We start from the raw sequence: 19,405 nt of genomic DNA on the forward strand, positions 1-19,405 counted from the left end.
AACATCACATGATCTCGCTTATACGTGGAATCTAAAGAACTTAATAAACTGATGAACAGAATAGATTCAGTGACATGGAAACATAGATGAGACTGACAAATGTCAGAGGGAAGGAGGAGCGTGGGTGGGTGGAGGGGGAGAGAGTAACCAAAGAATTTCTATGCATATATACACAACCCAAGGACATGGACAATGGCGAGGAGAGGAACTGGGGAGGGGGAAGGGACAGGGTGGGACGGGTCATTGGGGAGAAAAAGGGACATCTGTAATATTTTAAACAAAAATAAAAATTAAAAAATAGAATAAAATAAAATAAAATAAAGAGAAACAAGGTAAATGACATTACAAAGAAACAATGCGACAAATTATGGGACATTGTACAAGACAACTGGTTTGGTCTTTTAAAAAAGTTAACGTCACTAAAAAAAAAAGTAGAAATATTTTAGTAGAGTTAAAAGAGTACTTAACCAGGTGCCGCGGTCCAGCCGCAGCAGGAGTCAGGGGTCCCGAAGGTGGGCAAGGCGTCGGCGCTGGGAGACAGCAGACTACACGACTCGGAGGTGGTGTAGTCTTTCCACTTTATTGAGAATCAACATAGTCTTTTATACTTTCTTTTTTGGCTACGATTACATTTTTTCGGTTAGCAAGCAAGAAATATTATTCACAGGTTAAACAATACAAGTTCGATTTCATCAGAATGGAACAATTTTGACTTATTTTTTAGAATAGAGGAGAAAGGAAAAACCAGTGACCTATAGAGTGATAGATGTGGCTTTGTTTGCAGCAGTAATATACTAGTTTGTGAGACAGAAATTTTATATACTATTTGCCTGTGGTTACTACTTCTTATGGTTGTATTTTAACTATGGACCTATTCTTAAGCTATTATATTCTTCTTGCCATTTTCTTCTAAGAAAAGAGTGCCTTTTGCCATAGCTATTGATTAACTGCTAAGAATGCTTTTCTTTTGTTTCTTTGGGAGCGAGCACCGGCGTGGCCGCCGCCTTGCGGAGCGTTTCATGAGGGGCAAGTTCTCACACTGAACATGCCTTCCACTTACAGTAACTGCTCTGATACCGTTCCCATTGGAAGCACCTGTGTAAGGCTGAGGAGGGTCTGGTGGCCTTTCCATACTCTTAGCCCCTTCAGGGGATGCCACAATCTGCCACTTATTCTACGTGCTACCCAGGCTGGTCCTTGTGCAGTAGGCGAGGGGCGATGGCCTTTTTCCTGTCCTTGACCAACCTTGCATTCATAGGCGGGGCACTTGAATATAGGCGGCTGTGTGAGCTCAGCTTTCCCTAGTTCCTCCATAAATTCCTTACTGGGGGCACCATGGGGAGTTTTCCTAGCTTCTTCTAATAACAATTTGTTAAAGCATCCGGACATGTGATAGTGACTGGACTTGGGGAAATCAGGATTTCTTCAGAAGTGAGAATACTGTTTACCATTCCCAGGTTAGTTATTGATTTATGGCCCAAAATCCCCCTCCAAGGAGGAGAAGATATATTCCCATTAAGCCAATTCCTCCCACCCACATGCCACGTCCTCTCCCCAGAAGACGGCTTCCTTGAAGCTTCCTCTCCATGTCCGGATTTTATCAGACGCCATGGTTGGGAGAGGACGCGGCAACCAGGGCAGAGCACAAACCCTTACTGGGTCTTCATATAAAAAAATAGTGAAACTATACTGAAAGCTATTTAAAGGATAAATGGAGAAACCTGAGCATGGAATGCATAGTCAATGATGCTATGGAATTATTGTTGATTTCCCTAGGTATGATGAGAGTATTGTGGCTTTGTAGAAGAGTGCCCTTATTTTTTAGGATATGACACTGAAGTTATTAGAGGAAAAGTGCCCACTATCTGCAACTTCCAAATGCATAAAACACATATACAGAGGATGCAAACATGGCAAAATAGCCCTGGCCGATGGCTCAGTGGGTTGGCGTGTCGTCCCATACACCAAAAGGTTTGGGTTCAATTCCCAGTTGGGCACATACAGGAGGCAACCGATTGATGTTTCTCTTTCACATCAATGTTTTTATTTCTCTCTCCCTTCCTCTCACTAAAATAAATAAAAACATATCCTCAGGTGAGGATTTAAAAAAACATGGCAAGATATTAACAATTACTGAACCTAGATGGTGAGTGCAAGGGTGATCCTTGTGCTGGTCCTTCAACTTCTCTATATGTTTGAAAATTTTCGTAGTAAATTAGGAGCTGATGTGAAGACTTGAGTCCATGGGTGTCTTGAGAATGGACCAACTTGACCCCAAAGAACCCCCCAAAGTGTTTCTTTAGGTCTACTTTCCTGGGTTAGTCACATTTCTCTCAGGATAGTGCTCCAGTCACTGGAGGGTAAAGTCTAACTGGCCAACATTTTGGCCAAAGGGAAAGATGGTGTGTGGAAGGAGGTGTCTTATAATTTAATACAGAAAGTTTTACTTAAATCACCCTTTTTTGAGTACAAGAACCATGGCTCTCAGCATTGCCTTGTTTACAACAGGCCAGGGACCCATTTGCAGTCCTTTCCTGAGAATAAGCTTCGGGTTTCCTGCAGCTGCGCGGCGTGGGAGAGCCATCTGCTTCTTAAGCGGCCTCGGACCGTGGGCACGTGGTTAGCCCCAGTGTCGCCCACACTTCCAGGAGAGTGCTGCTGCTAATGCCTGGGCTTTTGGGGAGCTCAGTAGTACAAATCAGGGGGGGGCTGTTGACTTTCTCCATTGCTGCTTCAAAATTCATCTTCTAGGGTATGTCCAGTTACTACCATATGAAAACTTTCCAGCTTCCAAAATGTGTTCTGTCTCCTCTTCTACTCTCTTTGTGGGTTTATGCCTTGTTTGTTTTTTTAATAAACTGCACTTTCATGTCATCGTCAGGATTTCAGAGAAGAGCAGAGGCTAATGCTTTCAATCAATTCACCACCCTTTACCAGAAGGCAATCTGATGGTCTTCAGTCTTTTTTCCCTATACACCAGTTTGAAAGTTAACCATTCTTTGTACTCTTTTAATGGGACATCCTTAAAAATTTTAATATTCTTGCTTAGCTTGACAAAGCCTAAAGATAATCTACATGTCTATTTTCTTGCTGAATAATGCAAACTCTGCAGAATGCTTTAGCTGTAATGTCTCCTTCCCCATTTTCCATGCTACTTTGGTCTAATATCTTAGTTTCTCATTGTTGATAACACTTCCTCCTAAGTAGTCTCTTCATCCACAGCTATTTATTGAGGTCTCCACCATGTGACAAGCAATGTTTTAAGCAACGGAAATATGGCAGTGTATAAGACAGACAAAACTACATATAAAAATCCTTTATGGTCCTGGCCAGTTTGGCTCAGTGGTTAGAGCGCTGGCCCTCGGACTGAAGGGTCCCGGGTTTGATTCCAGCCAAGGGCATGTACCCTGGTTGCAGGCTTGATCCCTGGCCCTGGTGGGGTGCAAGAGGCAACCAATAGATGTGTCTCCCTCACATCGATGTTTCTCTCTCTTTCACTCTCTCTGAAAAAGCAATGGAAAAAATATCCTTGGGAGAGGATTTAAGATAAAAAAAAAAGTTAGGTTGAACGATATGAAATTGCCAAGTTTTAGTTATAAAAAAGCTAATCTCATGTGGTTTAAATATATGTGTATTTAAATACATATACACACATATTTATAAATACATATAAAATAACTAATGCATTTTCAATTTACCTAAACATTTACCAATTCTATTGTTTGTTGCTTCCAAGTCTACTTGTATCCCACTTCTCTCTGGGCTCTGTTTCCTTTTCATACCCTTACTAGATCTTTCAGTGAGGATCTGTGAATGATACAGCCTCTCAGTCTTTCTTTAAAATTAACTTGTTACTATTGAATAATAGTTTATCTGAATATAATTCTTGGTTTGCCATTAATTTACTTTCAGCCTTTTGAAGACATATTGCTGATAAGTCAGCTGTCAGTGTGAAAGAGGTGATATGTTCAGGGAATGTCAAGGGTTTTGTGTGACAGGAGATGAGACTGGAGGTGGGTTGGGATGAGCAGAGGACAGATGGAATAGGCAGGACTGAGGCAGAGAGACCCACTTGAGGCTCCAAATGTGATCAAGGTGAGAGACAGGTGAGCTGTTATAAGACTGGTGGTGGAAATAGGGAGAGGGGATCGACTCAAGATATATTTAGGAGCAAAAATCAGAAACTTACAAATGTGTGTGTTTAGGTATATGGAGTGGGCATGTCATCAGAGAATGGTCTGGGCTTTTTGGCTTCCCCTCCTCAGAGGCCCTGTGGGTGAAGCTCAGCCTCTCCCCAGGAGGAGAATCTTGCTCTTGCCTCAGTTCTTTGGGCCCCAAGACCCTGGTTCAGATTCTGCCTCTTACCATCTCTTCACCTCCACCTGACTTTCTGCTTGTTCCAGGATTATTTCATGGAGGGGAGTGGGAGGGTCTTTACCTGTAAATGCTGACTCTCCTATCTGCCTGAGTAGCCTGCAGTGGAGCTCTCAAGGGCTGCTTGGGGTCAGGCTGGCAGCGGGCCACTGACCCTGTCTGTTGGGCACAGTGCCTCTGGGCAGTTGAGTAAGAGTAGGCCTCAGCAGCCAAACAGTCTTGGCTCTGTTGCTGGGCCAGCCAGCAGGTGAGTGGGGAGGTTGAAGGTCATGAGGTTTTGGGTGAACTGGGTGAAGAATTCAGCCCCACTCCTTGTAAAACTTTCCAGGAAGCCCTTTTCTACTGGGCCAGCCCCTGATATGAGGGCACTCATTAATTCTGTGGGTGCCAAGAAAGGGCAGGCGGCAAGCACCGGGAGGCAGCAGAGGTCATCCTTCTCTGAACCTCCACGTGGTATTTACTCAAAGGAATTGCTGCCAGAGGCCGGGGCCCCTGGAGTATAAAGCGGAATGTCTGCTCTCTGTGCCCAGAACCGAGCAGGTGAGCCACTGGGGCAGAGCCCCTCTGAGAGGACTGCAGAGGTCTCAGCAGAAAGCTGGGTGGGAACTAGGAACATCCTCATGGAGCACTTTGGCAAAGAGTGTCTCCTTCCCCCTTGGAAACCTCAGTTTCCCCAGTCATCACATGGGAGGCAGGACAGGGGGATGAGGGAGTGGGGGTGGGCGTGGCCTAGAGAGCTCTCCTGGGACCTGGGGAGGGTGGTGTTATGTGACCGAGGTGAAAGAATAGCCCCCCCCAGAAGACACCCCTTTCTTCCCAGCCACAGTCACTTAGGCCAGTCCTGTCCAGCCCCAGCAGCTCTGTGCCCCCTACACGCCAGGGAAGTGTTCACAGATTTGGGGCAGGGCCCGAGAGATGCCGCTTCTTTGCTTCCTCACTGTAACCAGGCTGCCATTCGCCTTCGTTCTCAGGGCAGGTGACGGCCAGCATGGCTGCGGCGCTGACCTGGGCTCTGGCGCTCTTCTCAGGTGGGTTTCCAAGCCCGACTCCACTGTGGGGGCGAGGGCGCAGCTGGACCGGGGGGGGGGCCGCAACCCTGGGGGGAACCCAGCCCCTGACCGCCCATCCCTTCCACAGCATTTTCAACCGCCCAGGCATGGAAAGGCACCTGGGACGACTTCAGTCAGAGCAGTGGGGATAAAGGCAGGGCGGAGCAGACCCAGCAGCAGAAGCTGGCACGGGAGTCCGCGTGAGTGGCCAGCGCAAGGGGCGCGGCAGGCCCTGGGGTGCTGAGCGGGCCTGCTCCGAGCCCTCTGCAGCAGCCCCCCACCCCGCTCTCACCTCGCTAGGGCTGTTGCCCCTTGTGGGCTGAGGGCGGGACCTGGGGCGGAGAGAACCCCTCTGCGCCCCCAGAGCGGAAGGACTGGGCGAGAGTCCCGGTGCGCCTGCGCTTCCTTGGGGATGTTGGTCTGGGTTGGCCTGCGCCAGGTTTTGTACTTTCTGTGTGAGCAGGTGCGGTGGACCCTAGTCTAGGACTAGCCCCCAGCCCTGGGATCACCACCCTACATCCTTGGTTTGCTCAGATCAGTGAGCGATGTCTGGGGCAAAGCAGATGATGGGGCTGGCGGTCTGACGGCCGATGTCTGACCCCTCCCCCAGGAGCCTGAAAGGCAGCCTTGAGCAAGACCTCAACAATATGGACAAGTTCCTGGAGAAGCTGGGCCCTCTGCGTGGGCCGGGGAGGGAGACCCCCAGGCTCCCGCCCGACCCGGAGGGCCTGCGGCAGCAGCTGCAGCAGGAGCTGGAGGAGCTGAGGGTGCGCCTGGAGCCCTACATGGCCGAGGTGCACCAGCGTGTGGGCTGGAGCCTGGAGGGGCTGCGGCAGCAGCTGAAGCCCTACGCCACTGACCTGATGGAGCAGGTGGCCCTGAGCGTCCAGGAGCTGCAGGAGCAGCTGCGCGTGGCCGGGGAGGACACCAAGGCCCAGCTGCTGGGGGGCGCGGGCGAGGCCTGGAGCCTGCTGCAGGAGCTGCAGAGCCGCGTGGCGCACCACACGGGCCGCGTCCAGGCGCTGTTCCAGCCCCACGCCGCGCGCCTGGTCGCGGGCATCGGGCGCCACGTGCAGGAGCTGCACCGCAACGTGGCGCCGCACGCCGTGGCCAGCCCCGCGCGCCTCAGCCGCTGCGTGCAGGTGCTTTCGCACAAGCTCACGCTCAAGGCCCAGGCCCTGCACACGGGCATCCAACAGAACTTGGACCACCTGCGTGAAGAGCTCAGCGCCTTCGCCCGCGCCGGCGCGGGGGGCGCGGCCGAGGGGGGCGCCCCGGACCCCCAGCTGCTGTCCCAGGAGGTGCACCAGCGACTCCAGGCTTTCCGCCAGGACACCTTCCTGCAGATCGCCGCCTTCACCCGCGCCATCGACCAGGAGACGCAAGAGGTCCAGCAGCAGCTGGCGCCGCCCCCGCCGAGCCACGGCGCCTTCGCCCCCGAGGTCCTCCACGCGGACCGCGGCAAGGCCCGGAGCGCGCTGCAGGCCCGGCTCGACGACCTGTGGGAAGACATACACTACAGCCTTCGCGACCACGACCCCGGCCACCTAGGGGAGCCCTGAGGGGCTGTTTGCCCGGGCCCACTTCCCAGCTCCTTGTTTGGGGAGCCCCAGGCATGGTTCAGTCCTGACAGTGGCCTGTTGGACAGCGGGTGGAGGGCCCTGCACAGGAGAGGCGAGGCCCCGGAAGGGGCTGTTGTCCCCTGCATATCCAGCCTCCTGCGACTCCCCCATCCGGGTGCATAACACTCTCCAGGATTTGCGAACCTGCGTTCCCGTGCTCCTTGGGAGCGGCCCCTCCCGCGAGGGCGGGAGCGGGCGGGGAGCGCGGCGCTCTGCGCGCGGGCCCCTCCTCGCAGGCCTGCGGCCGCGGCGCCGGGAGCCTGCGTCTCTGCAGGCGGGGCCTGACCGATCGCCCCGGCCCCCTGGTGGCCACTCCTGCAGCCGGTCCTCAGAGAGCCGCCCCTGTCCCGGCGCTGCCGGAGGCCGGGAGGGAGACGCGTGCGGAACGCGGGGCGGAGAGCGTGCGACCGCGCGGTGCCCCGCTGGCTCGGATGCCGGCGGGACCAACGGCGGGGGTTGCAACGGGAGGGAGCAGAGCTGACACAGCTCTGCCCTTAAACAGCCAGCCAAGCCTTCCAAACCGAGGGGGCTTCTTAAACCCTCTGGGGGGTACACTATGTGCCCTCCCCAACACTCAGGCTGAAGTCTAGACTTCCGACTCAAACGAAATAGATGCTTATAATGGAAGCTTATCTGCCTGGTGTGACTCTCATTTGGACCACGTCTGAAAGCGGTGCCCTCACCACTATCCCCAAACCACACCCACCAGCCACTCCGTCCCTCGCCATACTTCCTCAACGACCCCCTTCGGTCCAAGTGTGCCAGGGGCCAGGCTCTGGCTGTGTTCTGCTTTAGATGGGAGCTGTTTGCCCGAGGGCGGGCGCGGGTTAGGTCCTGTCTCTGCAGCGCATCGTTCCCGGGCCTGCTCAGCCCAGGACGGTGTGCATGAAGCACAGGCTCCCGAGGGGGCCTTTCCCCTTTGTTTCTGCTCTTCCAGAGTTTGAATGGGCCCTTTTTTATCACACTGACCCTCTTTTTGGGCCCCCCAATCTGTTAAACCCCCCAGTCCCCACATACAGATTCACTTGGGGGCAATGAAGCTCCTCTGAGGACTCTGAAACCAGGGGTGGGTGAAGTGGGGGGTGGTGGGAAGGGTAAGCACGCCCTTTCCAGCCCCCTTTCCTCCAGCCCCGCCTGCCCTGCCCAGGGTCCTCGGCCACCCACACTCCCTCCCAACAGACCCCACACGAAGCTGGCTCCATCACCTGGGCAGGCTGGATCTCCACCCTGACAGCCCAGATTTAGCAACAGAACTGGGAGGGGGAGGAGGGGCTGGAAAGGAAAGGTCACCCCCCCAAAAAGGTGTTTTTGTTTTTAGGAAACTGGGAGGGGAGGTCAGGGAGGTCGGATGCGGTAGGCTGAAGGTGTGGCAGTAAAACTGAGGGCGTGTATCGGAGGCTGGAATTTGGGCAAGTGTTTATGGGGACAGGAACAGGGGGTGCGAGAACCAGAAAGGGAGAGAGGGAGGGACCGAGGACTAGAGCCCCAGCAGTGGATCAAAGGCAGCCCAGGTGGGAGACCCCCGCCCCCAAGGGGTCCCGGTGGACCAGCCAGGCCTCCTGCCGGCCGGGCTCTCGTAGCCAGGCTTCCGCCGTCAATATGTAGAAGCCCGTGCGACGGAGATGCTGCGAAGGACCCAAGCACTGCGCTGGGCCTGGGAGCACGTCCTGCGGGGAACCGACGCCGGAACTGAGGTGGAGGCAAAGCCTGAATCCGCCTGTGGAAGTCTGGATGATATAATCCGGGCAACAGGGAAGCCCTGTCCTGCTAAGGGCCCGGCCGACGGCTGCCTTTGCCCCGGGACTCGGTCGGGGCGCGTCCGGGTTCCAGCTACATCCCCGGCAGGGCCTGCGGGAGGCGGCCCACCCGGTTCGCTCTCACACCCGTGTTTCTCTCCGTCTCCCCTCCTTCATCGCTCTCTAAAAATCAATTTTAAAATATCTTAAATAAATAAGTAAATAAATAGGCTCAGAGCCGCCCACCTCTTTAAGGAAGGGCTGGGCGGCAGCGGGCGGAAGTGCCGGAGGAAGTGCCGGAGGAAGGGGCGGGGCCACGAGCCGCAGGACGCCGGAAGTGGACTGGCCTGCGCGTGGCTGCGATGGCCGCCTGGAGTGTGGAGCCGGGGCCCCCGGGCGTCGCGGCCCGCGCTCCGGCCCCGGGACGCGTGTTCCGGCCGCTCAGCGCCGAGGACGAGGAGCAGCAGCCCACCGAGATCGAGTCGCTGTGCATGAACTGTTACCGCGACGTGAGGCGGGGCGCGGGCGGGCGGGGGGCGGGCGCGGCGGCTGGGGCCCGACCGCTCCGGGCTCGGCTGGGACCCGGGGTTGAGGCGCCCCCGCGGGTCATTAGACGAGGACCTTTCCTTAGCTTTCTGCTTCCCCAGGGCATGACGCGCCTCCTGCTCACCAAGATCCCCTTCTTCAGAGAAATCATCGTCAGCTCCTTTTCCTGCGAGCACTGCGGCTGGAGCAACACGGAGATCCAGTCGGCTGGCAGGATCCAGGACCAGGGAGTGCGCTACACCCTGACGGTCAGGGCCCCCGAGGTGAGAGGAGCCCAGAGCAGGCGCCTTGTGCCCTGGAGCGGGGCTGGGGATTGGAGCCGGGCTCTGGTCCAGGCGGCTGGGCTGGGAATAAGTACTCCCGACCGTCCAAACCTCACTCTCTCCTTTATAAAATGGTGTTGGTGCTGTCAGCTGATCAGGTGAGACTTGCGAAAGTGCGTCGTACATGTTGCGAGAGGGTATGAACCGGGCTGGAGCTGTTAGGGAGAGAACTCTGGCCGTTTGGGCAGCGGGGCGCACACCCCTGTCCTGCTCTGCAGGGGCGGCTTGGACCCCCTAAGAGGGGAGCGGGAGAAACCGGGGGCAGGGATCTGATGGAGGGGGACATCCGGTATTTCCGGTGGGGGAGCTGTCCCGCTGACCTCTCTGGACTGCAAGGTTTTCTTTCTGCCCAGGACATGAACAGAGAAGTAGTGAAGACTGACTCGGCCACCACAAGGATTCCAGAGTTAGATTTTGAAATTCCTGCCTTCACTCAGAAGGGAAGTAAGTTTAAGATCAGGGTATTTGGGCTGTTTGTGCTAAGCTGGAGTCTTACTTTCTTGTAAAACCCTGGGGCCAGGACTAGGGGCTGTGGGTTTTTATTGCTTTAACATAAGCAGAAAACTTAGATTAGACAGCTTGAGATAGTGCTTATTTATAGTTTTGTCATCACTGTTATTAGAGCTGAGTGGTACCTTGTTCCTGGGCCTCACTTCACAGGTGAATTCAAGGCCTAGAGTTCAAGTGAATTGCCCAGGGTCATGCAGGCACTTGATAGCAGAGCCAAGACTCACCCGTTTTGTTCTTATTCACCAGCTTTGACCACTGTTGAAGGATTGATCAGCCGTGCCATCTCTGGCCTGGAGCAGGATCAGCCCACACGAAGGGTGAGCTGGGATTTTCTGATTGCAGCAGCTCAAGGAATAATTGCTTATATGTGCCTGAAAAGAGTGTTCACCTTTGCATGTAGCTGAACTGTCTCTTACTGTTGGAGGACTTTTAGGGGAAGCATGTGGGTGATGCTATAGCTCCTAGGATGTTGCATATGGAACACCCACTGTCCTTCCCACTTCCCTTGCACCAGTGTATACTCAGGCCTCATCCCTGACAGACAGTGTGTCATTACCCCTGAAGAGTTTTTCCTAATCCCCTTGGGTTTAGCTATGCTTTCTGAGTGTTCCATTGTCTGTTACATTTATAAGGACACAGAAATAACATAATTGCATATATAGTCATGTCTTCCTAATTAGCCGGGGAGCCCCATGAGGGGACTCTGATATTTAACCTGGCATGAGTACGTGACTTAAATGGCTGAACAGTGAGAAAATAAGGCTCTTCTGGCACCACCCATAAACTTCAAACTAGACACTACATCTTATTATGAAGTCTGAATTTCCCTGTTCCCACTCACGCTGAGGTGATGATTTCCTGATGGAAGTGACTCAGGCACGATGGGGAGTGGGAGCATAAGGTCTGTCACCAGGCTGATGCTTTTACTCTTGTTCATGGCAGGCAAATAATGAAGAAGCCATAGCTAAAAGAATTGATGAGTTCATTGTCAGACTGAAAGAGCTAAAGCACGTGTCCTCGCCTTTCACCCTGGTGAGTATTGAGGGAGTCTAGGTGCCCTAGATTTAATGGAGAAACCATTAATACTGTCTGGGATTTTTCCACTGTGGTGCCTGAGTGGTCTGAGGGTAGGTGGGGGGATCGTACATGACTTGTAATTACTCTTCACCCATTTGTTAGATCATAGATGATCCCTCAGGGAACAGCTTTGTGGAAAACCCACACGCTCCCCAGAAAGATGATGGCCTGGTGATCACACATTATAACCGGACTCTACAGCAGGAGGAGATGCTGGGGCTCCAGGTACGTGGACTGAAGAAGCCAGAAGAGGAGTTAGTGGAAACTTATTTTGCTGCTGCTGCCCTGTGTACCCTGTATCAGCTTGTTTGTGCTTTTCATCCAGCTCGTGTCCAGGACTTAGGGTAAACTTTATAAGAAAGGATGGCAGTGGCTTTGATCTTTTCTTAAGCTCTGGTCTTCCTTTGATTGGGGCTTTGCTTTCTAGCTTCTCTGTTAAACTCATACAATGGCAGCTGACAAAAGCAAGCCGTAGCATTTCCCTTCACTCCAGGGCAGGGCGTTGGAGGCTAAGATATATGTGCAACATGTGATTTGCATCTCTGCTACCTTAGGCAGAGGCACCAGAAGAGAAGCCGGAAGAGGAAGATCTCAGAAATGAAGTGAGTCACATTGGCTACTGTGGAAGAAGGAGCAGAGAGTTCTGGGCTGAAACTGGTGCTGTTCAGTGGCTCTCTTCCTGTCCATCTACACAGGCGACCACCAGCATACCAACTGAATGTCTTTAGCCTGACAGGGCTCACCTGCCAGGGAGGGCTCACCCCTGCATCCCCATGTTGTGTTCCAGGTGCTGCAGTTCAACACAAACTGCCCTGAATGCAATGCTCCAGCTCAGACCAACATGAAGCTAGTTCGTATCTTTCGTCAGGCAGTTGGGTTGCTCCTCTGGCTTAGGTGTGGAGATTATTTTCAGGCTGGAGAGTACTGCCTTCATGAAACACGTTTTATTCTGAGTGTTGAGGATGCTGCCTGTGATGAGACTGCACCTTGGCTTTTGGGTTTACAGAGAGAATTGGGCTATAATCTCTGGGCTCCTGTGTGTGGCCTGGGCCATGTCTGCCAACATTTGTGAACAGGGATCACTGTGGGTGGCAACCTTGCCCTCTTCTGGAGGACTGAGTTAGGCTACTGCTTTTGAGCTACTTCCTGCAGTCCTGGGACCAGCAGTTGCATTTGGGGTTTGGATTTGTACTTCTGCAGAGGGTGGTCTTGCTCTCGTGGAAGCAGATTCCCTTAACTCCATCTCCAGAAATCCCCCACTTTAAGGAGGTTATCATCATGGCTACCAACTGCGAGTACTGCGGCCATCGGACCAATGAAGTGAGTGGGCTCTCTAGCTTGAGGGTAACCTCTAACTCTCACCCTTCCTAAATCTGCTTTGGGATGAGGGGGGTAGGGGTGGATCTTTTTCTTTGGGTTAGTGTAGGGTGAGGGGCCACTGAAGAAACTGGGAATTGGCTTAGAAAAGAAAATGTCATTTAAGACAGTTTTTAAATTTATGTATTTATTTTAATTTTCACCTGAGGACATGTTTCCATTGATTTTAGAGAGAGAGAAAGGGAGAGGGAGAGAGAAACATTGATGTGAGAGAAAAACTATGATTGGTTGCCTTCCTTATGCACCATGACCGGGATTGAACCTTTGGCCGGTATACGGGTAATGCTTACGACATTTTAAAGTTTGGTTTTAAGGAACAGGGAGGCAGATTTTGACTCTGTTTTCTAGGTTGGTCAGAATAGAATGGGCTGCCTTGGAGGGCTGTAAATTCCCTTTCCTTGAGTGTGTTCAAGCATAAGCTGTTATATTCTTAAACCAGAATATTATAAAGGGGATCCACATGCTGGATGCAGTTGAACATCCCTTTATGAGTGTCTGTAATGACTCTTGTCTCTGGCCACAATCCCAATGATCATTTTCTTAAAAGATAAATTCAGTTTCTTGGCAACTTAGGATACGTTTTGGCAGGCTACTGGTGCTGGACACTTTGTTCCTGGCTAGCTCTCGGTGTTTTTGTTTTTTGTTTGGATGACTGCTGCTACTGTTGATTTAGAAGGCTCTGTGGTTGGTTGCCATTAGCGGGCCTGGTTGGAGGTCCAAGCCAACCCTGTGAGGTCTGCTGGGCACCAGGTGAGGCTTGGGATCTTCTCTGCTGCTCCTGACTTCTGTTGTCTGCAGGTGAAGTCTGGAGGAGCAGTAGAGCCCTTGGGCACCAGGATCAGTCTCCATATCACACATCCCTCAGATATGACCAGAGACCTGCTCAAGGTAACAGCTTGCTTGGGAAACTGACTGTCCTCCTCATGTGACTAGTCTCTAGGGGAAATTGTCTTTAAATTGTGACCTGGGACTATGTGGTACCTCTTTACTTCCATGGTGGAGGCTTCCTGAGCAGACTTAATCCATGGTAGGGAGTGCAGATTCAGAAGGCGACCCATCAGCTCTTTCTGATGAGTTGGCAGCTTTCTGCCTGCAGTGTCTGTAAGGGCTCTTGTCTCTGGCCTCTGATGACCTGAGACCTGATAGCTTGGAACCGTGACTCAGTGTCCCTTTATTAGTGTGGTTCTATTCCTGTGGTTCATAGGATAGGAGTGAGTCCAGCTTTAACTGGAAAGTCAGAAAATGGGTAGTTGACTTTGTCCCCAAACTGTCACTGGTGGTATTAATTTGGCAGGAGGACTCTGGTTAGCTTTCTCTAGCCGCTCCTGATTAAAAGCCTAAGTTGAACTCTCATTTCACAGTCTGAAACATGTGGTGTGGAAATCCCGGAACTGGAATTTGAGCTGGGAATGGCTGTCCTCGGGGGCAAGTTCACCACACTGGAGGGGCTGCTGAAAGATATCCGGGACCTGGTGAGTAGTGCATGGCTGCCAGCAGTGCAGCTGTGGGGAGGGGCTAGAAGACCTCACATGTCCTAGTTTTCGGATTTCTTTGCCTTAGGGCTGATTTAAGAGACTTAAATAATATTTTGGATTGTGAAGATAAGTTTATGGAAAATTCTGAGTGGAAATTCCCAGGCCATAACTCGGAGACATATTGTGTGGTTTTCATTTCACTGTACAATGAGGGGTCATGGTCCTTTTAGCACCTGAAACTCCCAACGTACCTATATGTGTGTTGACTTAGCCCATATATTTATCCTTCTGATGAATCATTTCACTTAGTTCTCAGTCATTAGGCATTTTTTTCTTTGTATATTATACTTTGTATTTCTTCTTCAAGTTAGGACTAGAGCTCACATTGTAAGAACACTTTTATAGTTTGTTTCACAGGGCCAGTTGTCATTTGCAGGTTAATCCATATGCTCTTAGGAGTGGCTGCCTAGGTCAGGAAGGTGGTTATGGGATAAATGGAGACCAAGCTTCCCTGACTGGACAAATTACATGAGCTTAGCCAGAAGTTGGTTTAACTTCCACCCCTGCCAAGTTTATGGTCAAACCTGTAACAGAGCCAGCATGCTAGCAGTTTCGATGACATTTTTTGCAGGTGACCAAGAACCCTTTCACGCTGGGTGACAGTTCCAATCCTGGCCAGATGGGCAAACTGCAGGAGTTTAGCCAGAAGTTGGACCAGGTGAGAGGAATCTGGCTGGTCAGTACTTGTGGTCCTGGGGCTCCAGTGAAGAAGAGGCTGCCTACCCTTTCTTGCTACCTTTTAAACATTTAACCAACATATTGGGGATTCTCCTGGTTTCCAAAATCCCCACCTTCTTTCTCGGTTTCCTCCCTTATTATTGTTGGAGCGTCTTCTCCAGTAGCCTCCTGAGAAAATGCATGGGAAGTAAGATTTCTGGGACCTTACATGTCTGAAGTTTTCTTTATTCTACCCTTACACTAGATTGATTAATGGCTGGGAATAGAATTACAGGGTGGAAATAATTTTTCATCAGGATTTCAAAGATATTGCACTAATGTTTTCCACGTTCCAGTTTGGCTTTTGTAATGTCTTTAGGCATTTTGATTCCTGATCTTTGTATATGACCTATTCTGTAATGCATCTTTGTCCCTATGATGTGAAATTTCAGGGTGTGCTTTGGTGTGGGGTCATCTGCAGGCACCGTGCGAAGCACTTGATAGGTCCTTTGAATCTGGAAACTTGCATGGCTCAGTTATAGGAAGCTTTTAAAAATGATTCTATTGGGCGTTGCTTCCTGTCTGTTCTCTTTCTGAAACGCCTGTGTTTTGGAATATTAGACCGACTTTCTGGTCTTCTGTAATTTACTTATCCTTTTTCCAGTTCTCAGTTTCTTTGTGTTTGCTCTACTTTGGGAGATTACCTCAACCTTATTTTCCAACCCTTCAGTTGAGGTTTTCATTTCCACTAACATATTTTTATTTTCCAAGAGTTCTCCCTCTGCCTTTCTTAGAAAATAGTATCCTGTTATAAGGATATAGTGTTTTTCTTCTTGAGCATATTATTGTTGGGTTTTTGGGGCACTTTATTTGCCTTGCATTGTTTCCATTTCCTCTAAGTTGTTGTTTGTTTTTTCCCATGTAATTTTCTGTCTTTCAGTATTAGGGGCTTTGCTCAGATGTCTGGTAATCATTGACTGTCTATTTAAAAGCAAAGGACTAAAAATCCTGAGTGGGGGTGTGTCTGGCTGACATTGGGCTCATTGTAGGGGGAGTTAGCTTGGCCATTTTGTTGCAGTAGCTCCAAAGCCAGAGTCATTAGGTCCTTCTTCTTAGGCTGGTCAGTTTCCTATCAGTGGGTGTTCCGTTTCCTGGTCTGAAGTGTTCTGAGAGCTGAGTGTGGAAAGAGGGTTGGGGTGTGTGTATGTCTGTTTCTAATAAGGGTACATTCATTGAAGCTCTTGTCTTGGTTCCTTTCCCTCTACACTCAACTGGGCTGGTGGCCCCAGTCCATATGTGTTGTGGTAGCTTCACAGAATCCTTCAGCCTTCTGCCGGGATAGAGGAAGGGCAGTTGTTGGCCTCTTTGGAGTGGGAGATGAAATTGGGGATGTAAAATTGTTTCTTCAATAATTTCAAACAGTTCTTATTTTAGATCCTCTCCACCCTACTTCTAGAGGTCCCTTATTTCACCAGTTCATGAAACTTGGGCATACTGCAGTGTAAATTGGCTTGATTCTCGTGTGGCAGACATAGCTTCTCCCTACTGTGTAAACTTTACATACTGTATTCTCTCCTCTTTAGATCATCGAGGGGAAAATGAAGGCCCACTTTATTATGAATGATCCAGCAGGAAACAGCTACTTGCAGGTATAGTAGACCTTTCCTGGTATTTCATGGAGATATGTTTCCTGACCTTTCTTGAATACATATCATTTCTCCAGAAACAGATTGGTTCTAAATAAACGGCTCTTTATCAAGGAACCTCTTAGCAGAACTTAGAACATAAGGGGGGGGGGGGGGGGCGGATTGTGTGTGTCTGGAGGGAAAAAGATATACCTAGGCTCCTTCTTCCTGTAGTCTTGTTCTTGTCCCCACTCTGAGCCCAGCAGTGGAGCTTTCATGCTGCAAATCTGACTGGAGTGAGGAGAAATGGTGCCTTGGCCAAAGGCCAAGATTATGAAAACCCAAAGGCATTAAACCGACCAGGGAGATCTTCTGGTGATTGATAATAATATTAATATTTACTGAGCAGTTATTATGAATCAGGCAAAACTGTTCTAAGATCTTTTTATGATTAAGACTATTGGCATACTCTTTTTTTTTTTTTTTTTTTTTTTTAGTAAAAGTTTTTAATTTATTGGTTTGGGAGAGAGAGAGATCCATTTGCTGCTTCACTTATTTTTGCATTCATTGTCCGTTTCTTGTATGTGCCCTGACTGGGGATTAAACCCTCAACATTGGGGTAGTATCAGGATGACACTTGAACCAACTGAGCTACCTGGCCAGGGCTATTGCTATACTCTTCATAAGAAAGTGCAGAGAGAAAGTTTTTTAAGCAACTGTTCCCTAATTTTGCCTGGGGCTGGTTAGTCCCTCTCCTGGCCCATGTGGGCTCTGTTGCTTCCCACTAGTTAAGTCTAGTCATGGGAAATTGGCGGTGCTTAGAGAGTAAAAACTCACTGAGTTCTTGAGAAAGTGGGAGTTGGAAGCCTCCCAGGGGAGGGAGGATAGCAGGATGGTACAGGCACTGATTATCTGTCCTTGGCCTTACAGAATGTGTATGCACCTGAAGATGATCCTGAGATGAAGGTGGAACATTATAAGCGCACATTTGACCAAAATGAGGAGCTAGGGCTCAATGACATGAGGACAGAGGGCTATGAGACAGGCCTGGCCCCACAGCGGTAGCAGTGGGCGGTTTCCCGGCCACCCTCCTGCACTGCTCACACCGCAGGTTTATTTATTACTCTTGGAAACGGCTGCGAGTGTCCTCCCCACCATGGCCTGCCCGTGTGGGGAGGGCACCTGGTCTGAATCAGAGATCCTGGCCCACTTTTTAAACAGTTTGTGATGCAAGTGCAAGCCTGTTGGGTTATTTGACCTTATTTTGGAGGTTGTTAATCAGCTTGGGAAGAGACCTTTTGGAAGCAAACCATGAGGGATGTCACTATCACTTTTCCCAAGTCTTTACCCTCCTTCCACACAGTACTCTCTCCTCTAGAGTTGGAAGTCGGAAGTTGAAGGTGGAGGACAGCTGCAGCCAGAGTTTAGGTGTTTTGGGTGTATAAAATACTGACTTTCAGCACTAAGGAAGTCTTCTGAAGGAGGGGGTCCAGCTCAGGTGAAGAGGTTCTCATTAAAACCATGGCTTTCAAACAGCACTGGCCTCTGGATTCACTGTTCTTGGATACACTGTAGAATTCAACCTCCTGAAGAAAGTTTCTCCGGTGTGGCCACTGTAATTTGTAGGTTGGAGCTGGCATTTCATTCCTTCATAGGTGTGTGAGTGCTTTCTTTGTGCCAGGCACACCACTGAACAGTGACCAAGACAAAGCACTGCTTTCATGAAGCTTGAAGTCTAGTGGGGAAATTGACTTGGGGATGGGATGGGATTGATAATAAATTGATAAGTAAAACAGTATGTCAATTGGTGATTAGTGTTATGGAGGGATATAAAAGCAGGGAAGGAGTATGGACAGTGCTAGGGAAGGTGGGGGCAGGTGTTTTAAATAAGTAGTCAGGGAAAGTCTTAAGACATTTAGGCAAAAGCTGAGGAGGAGGTAAGGGACTGAACCATGTGAATAGCTGGGAGAAGAGATTTCCAGACAGAGGAAAATGCAAATGCAAAAGCTCTGAGACTGGAAAATGTTAAAGCCAGTTGGGGGTATTTGAGATCCTGTAATCCTGCTCTCTCAATTACAGATGGAGAAACAGGTTCAACCAGAGAGGAAGGGAGCTACTTCCAGTTGTATGAGTCAGCACTCTGCAGCCCAGGGCTCTGGACTCCCCAGCTAGTGCTCTTTGCACTGCTTTAACCACTGGTGACTCCTGTAGTGCTGGCTGCAGGGTATTTGTTCAAGAAAGACCTGTTGCTTGAGATACTATGGCAAACCTTAGTGTTTCGTGCTGCAGACTTAACTTGGAAGAATTGCCTAGTTAGAGAGGACTTAGTAACCACACTCATTTACTCTCACGTATAGCTATTCTTAAAGATCACAAGTGGGATTTTCCACTTAGAAAATGTTCTCATATTTTATTTATTTCTATCACATTGGACAGTGGGCCATCTCTTCTCAATTCTTCTCTTTGCTCATGATACTGCACCCCCGCTTTCCCCTGTACTTTGAACATTATGTGGAATATCTCTGCCTCCTCCCTCTTAAATGTATTTGTTTCCAAAGGTCCAGTTTTCAGACATCTCTTCATATTGAATTCTTAGGCATCTTAACTACGTCCATGTGGGACTGACTCCTGTACCTGTATCTCAGATTCCTTTGAGAACAAGAGTAAAGTGTTTTAAGAATTTGGAGACTGCAGATAGCAATGACTCACAAAGTGTAACAGCTATAACACTTTGAAAAGGCTTCTAAGCAAGTGCTCTATTCTAATAGATTGCCCAAAGATGTTTCCAACTGACTTGGGGATCTGAGTTTTCCAAGCCACCTGATCATTTGGTCTCTGGAATGACTTTCCCTGTGGGATGGTTGTGTTGGAAGATGGGCCCTGGTGTCAGGTTCATTTCCCATTACAAAGGGAAAAAATGCCATTCCGGTTTACTACTGTCTTGTGAGTTTGGAGTGAGGCAGTCTCCCAGATT

The 19,405-nt window shown here is 50.1% G+C and overlaps 2 protein-coding genes across 4 annotated transcripts; both read left to right on the forward strand.

The window, feature by feature from the left end:
• The first annotated feature begins 5,362 nt into the window (after window positions 1-5,362).
• APOA5 (apolipoprotein A5) lies at window positions 5,363-6,985 on the forward strand. Its single transcript, XM_087822176.1, has 3 exons — window positions 5,363-5,402; window positions 5,512-5,623; window positions 6,034-6,985. The coding sequence occupies exons 1-3, from the start codon at window positions 5,363-5,365 to the stop codon at window positions 6,983-6,985; spliced, it is 1,104 nt and encodes a 367-aa protein (XP_087678302.1).
• A 2,136-nt stretch (window positions 6,986-9,121) lies between these two features.
• On the forward strand, window positions 9,122-17,969 carry ZPR1 (ZPR1 zinc finger). 3 transcript variants are annotated; one of them, XM_087821523.1, is made up of 14 exons: window positions 9,122-9,290; window positions 9,429-9,590; window positions 10,004-10,094; window positions 10,407-10,477; window positions 11,103-11,192; window positions 11,340-11,462; window positions 11,792-11,839; window positions 12,025-12,091; window positions 12,487-12,557; window positions 13,413-13,502; window positions 13,976-14,086; window positions 14,721-14,807; window positions 16,390-16,455; window positions 17,362-17,969. In XM_087821523.1, exons 1-14 carry the CDS (start codon window positions 9,144-9,146, stop codon window positions 17,494-17,496), a joined length of 1,359 nt encoding a protein of 452 aa, XP_087677649.1. In that variant the 5' UTR covers window positions 9,122-9,143; the 3' UTR covers window positions 17,497-17,969. The 3 variants fall into 3 exon arrangements, with proteins under 3 accessions (XP_087677649.1, XP_087677651.1, XP_087677650.1); XM_087821525.1 differs by lacking the exon at window positions 13,413-13,502; XM_087821524.1 differs by lacking the exon at window positions 11,792-11,839.
• Window positions 17,970-19,405: the final 1,436 nt, after the last annotated feature.

This window comes from Miniopterus natalensis, chromosome 11, assembly GCF_054644295.1.
Source record: "Miniopterus natalensis isolate mMinNat1 chromosome 11, mMinNat1.hap1, whole genome shotgun sequence".
Lineage (NCBI taxonomy): Eukaryota > Metazoa > Chordata > Mammalia > Chiroptera > Miniopteridae > Miniopterus > Miniopterus natalensis.

Coding starts and splice junctions, on each gene's coding strand:
- APOA5 (XM_087822176.1), top strand. CDS start 5,363: ATGGCTGCGGCGCTGACCTGGGCTCTGGCGCTCTTCTCAG. Junction 5,403..5,511: donor GGCTCTGGCGCTCTTCTCAG/GTGGGTTTCCAA, acceptor TCCCTTCCACAG/CATTTTCAACCGCCCAGGCA. Junction 5,624..6,033: donor AAGCTGGCACGGGAGTCCGC/GTGAGTGGCCAG, acceptor CCCCTCCCCCAG/GAGCCTGAAAGGCAGCCTTG.
- ZPR1 (XM_087821523.1), top strand. CDS start 9,144: ATGGCCGCCTGGAGTGTGGAGCCGGGGCCCCCGGGCGTCGCGGCCCGC. Junction 10,095..10,406: donor TGCCTTCACTCAGAAGGGAA/GTAAGTTTAAGA, acceptor CTTATTCACCAG/CTTTGACCACTGTTGAAGGA. Junction 10,478..11,102: donor AGGATCAGCCCACACGAAGG/GTGAGCTGGGAT, acceptor TGTTCATGGCAG/GCAAATAATGAAGAAGCCAT.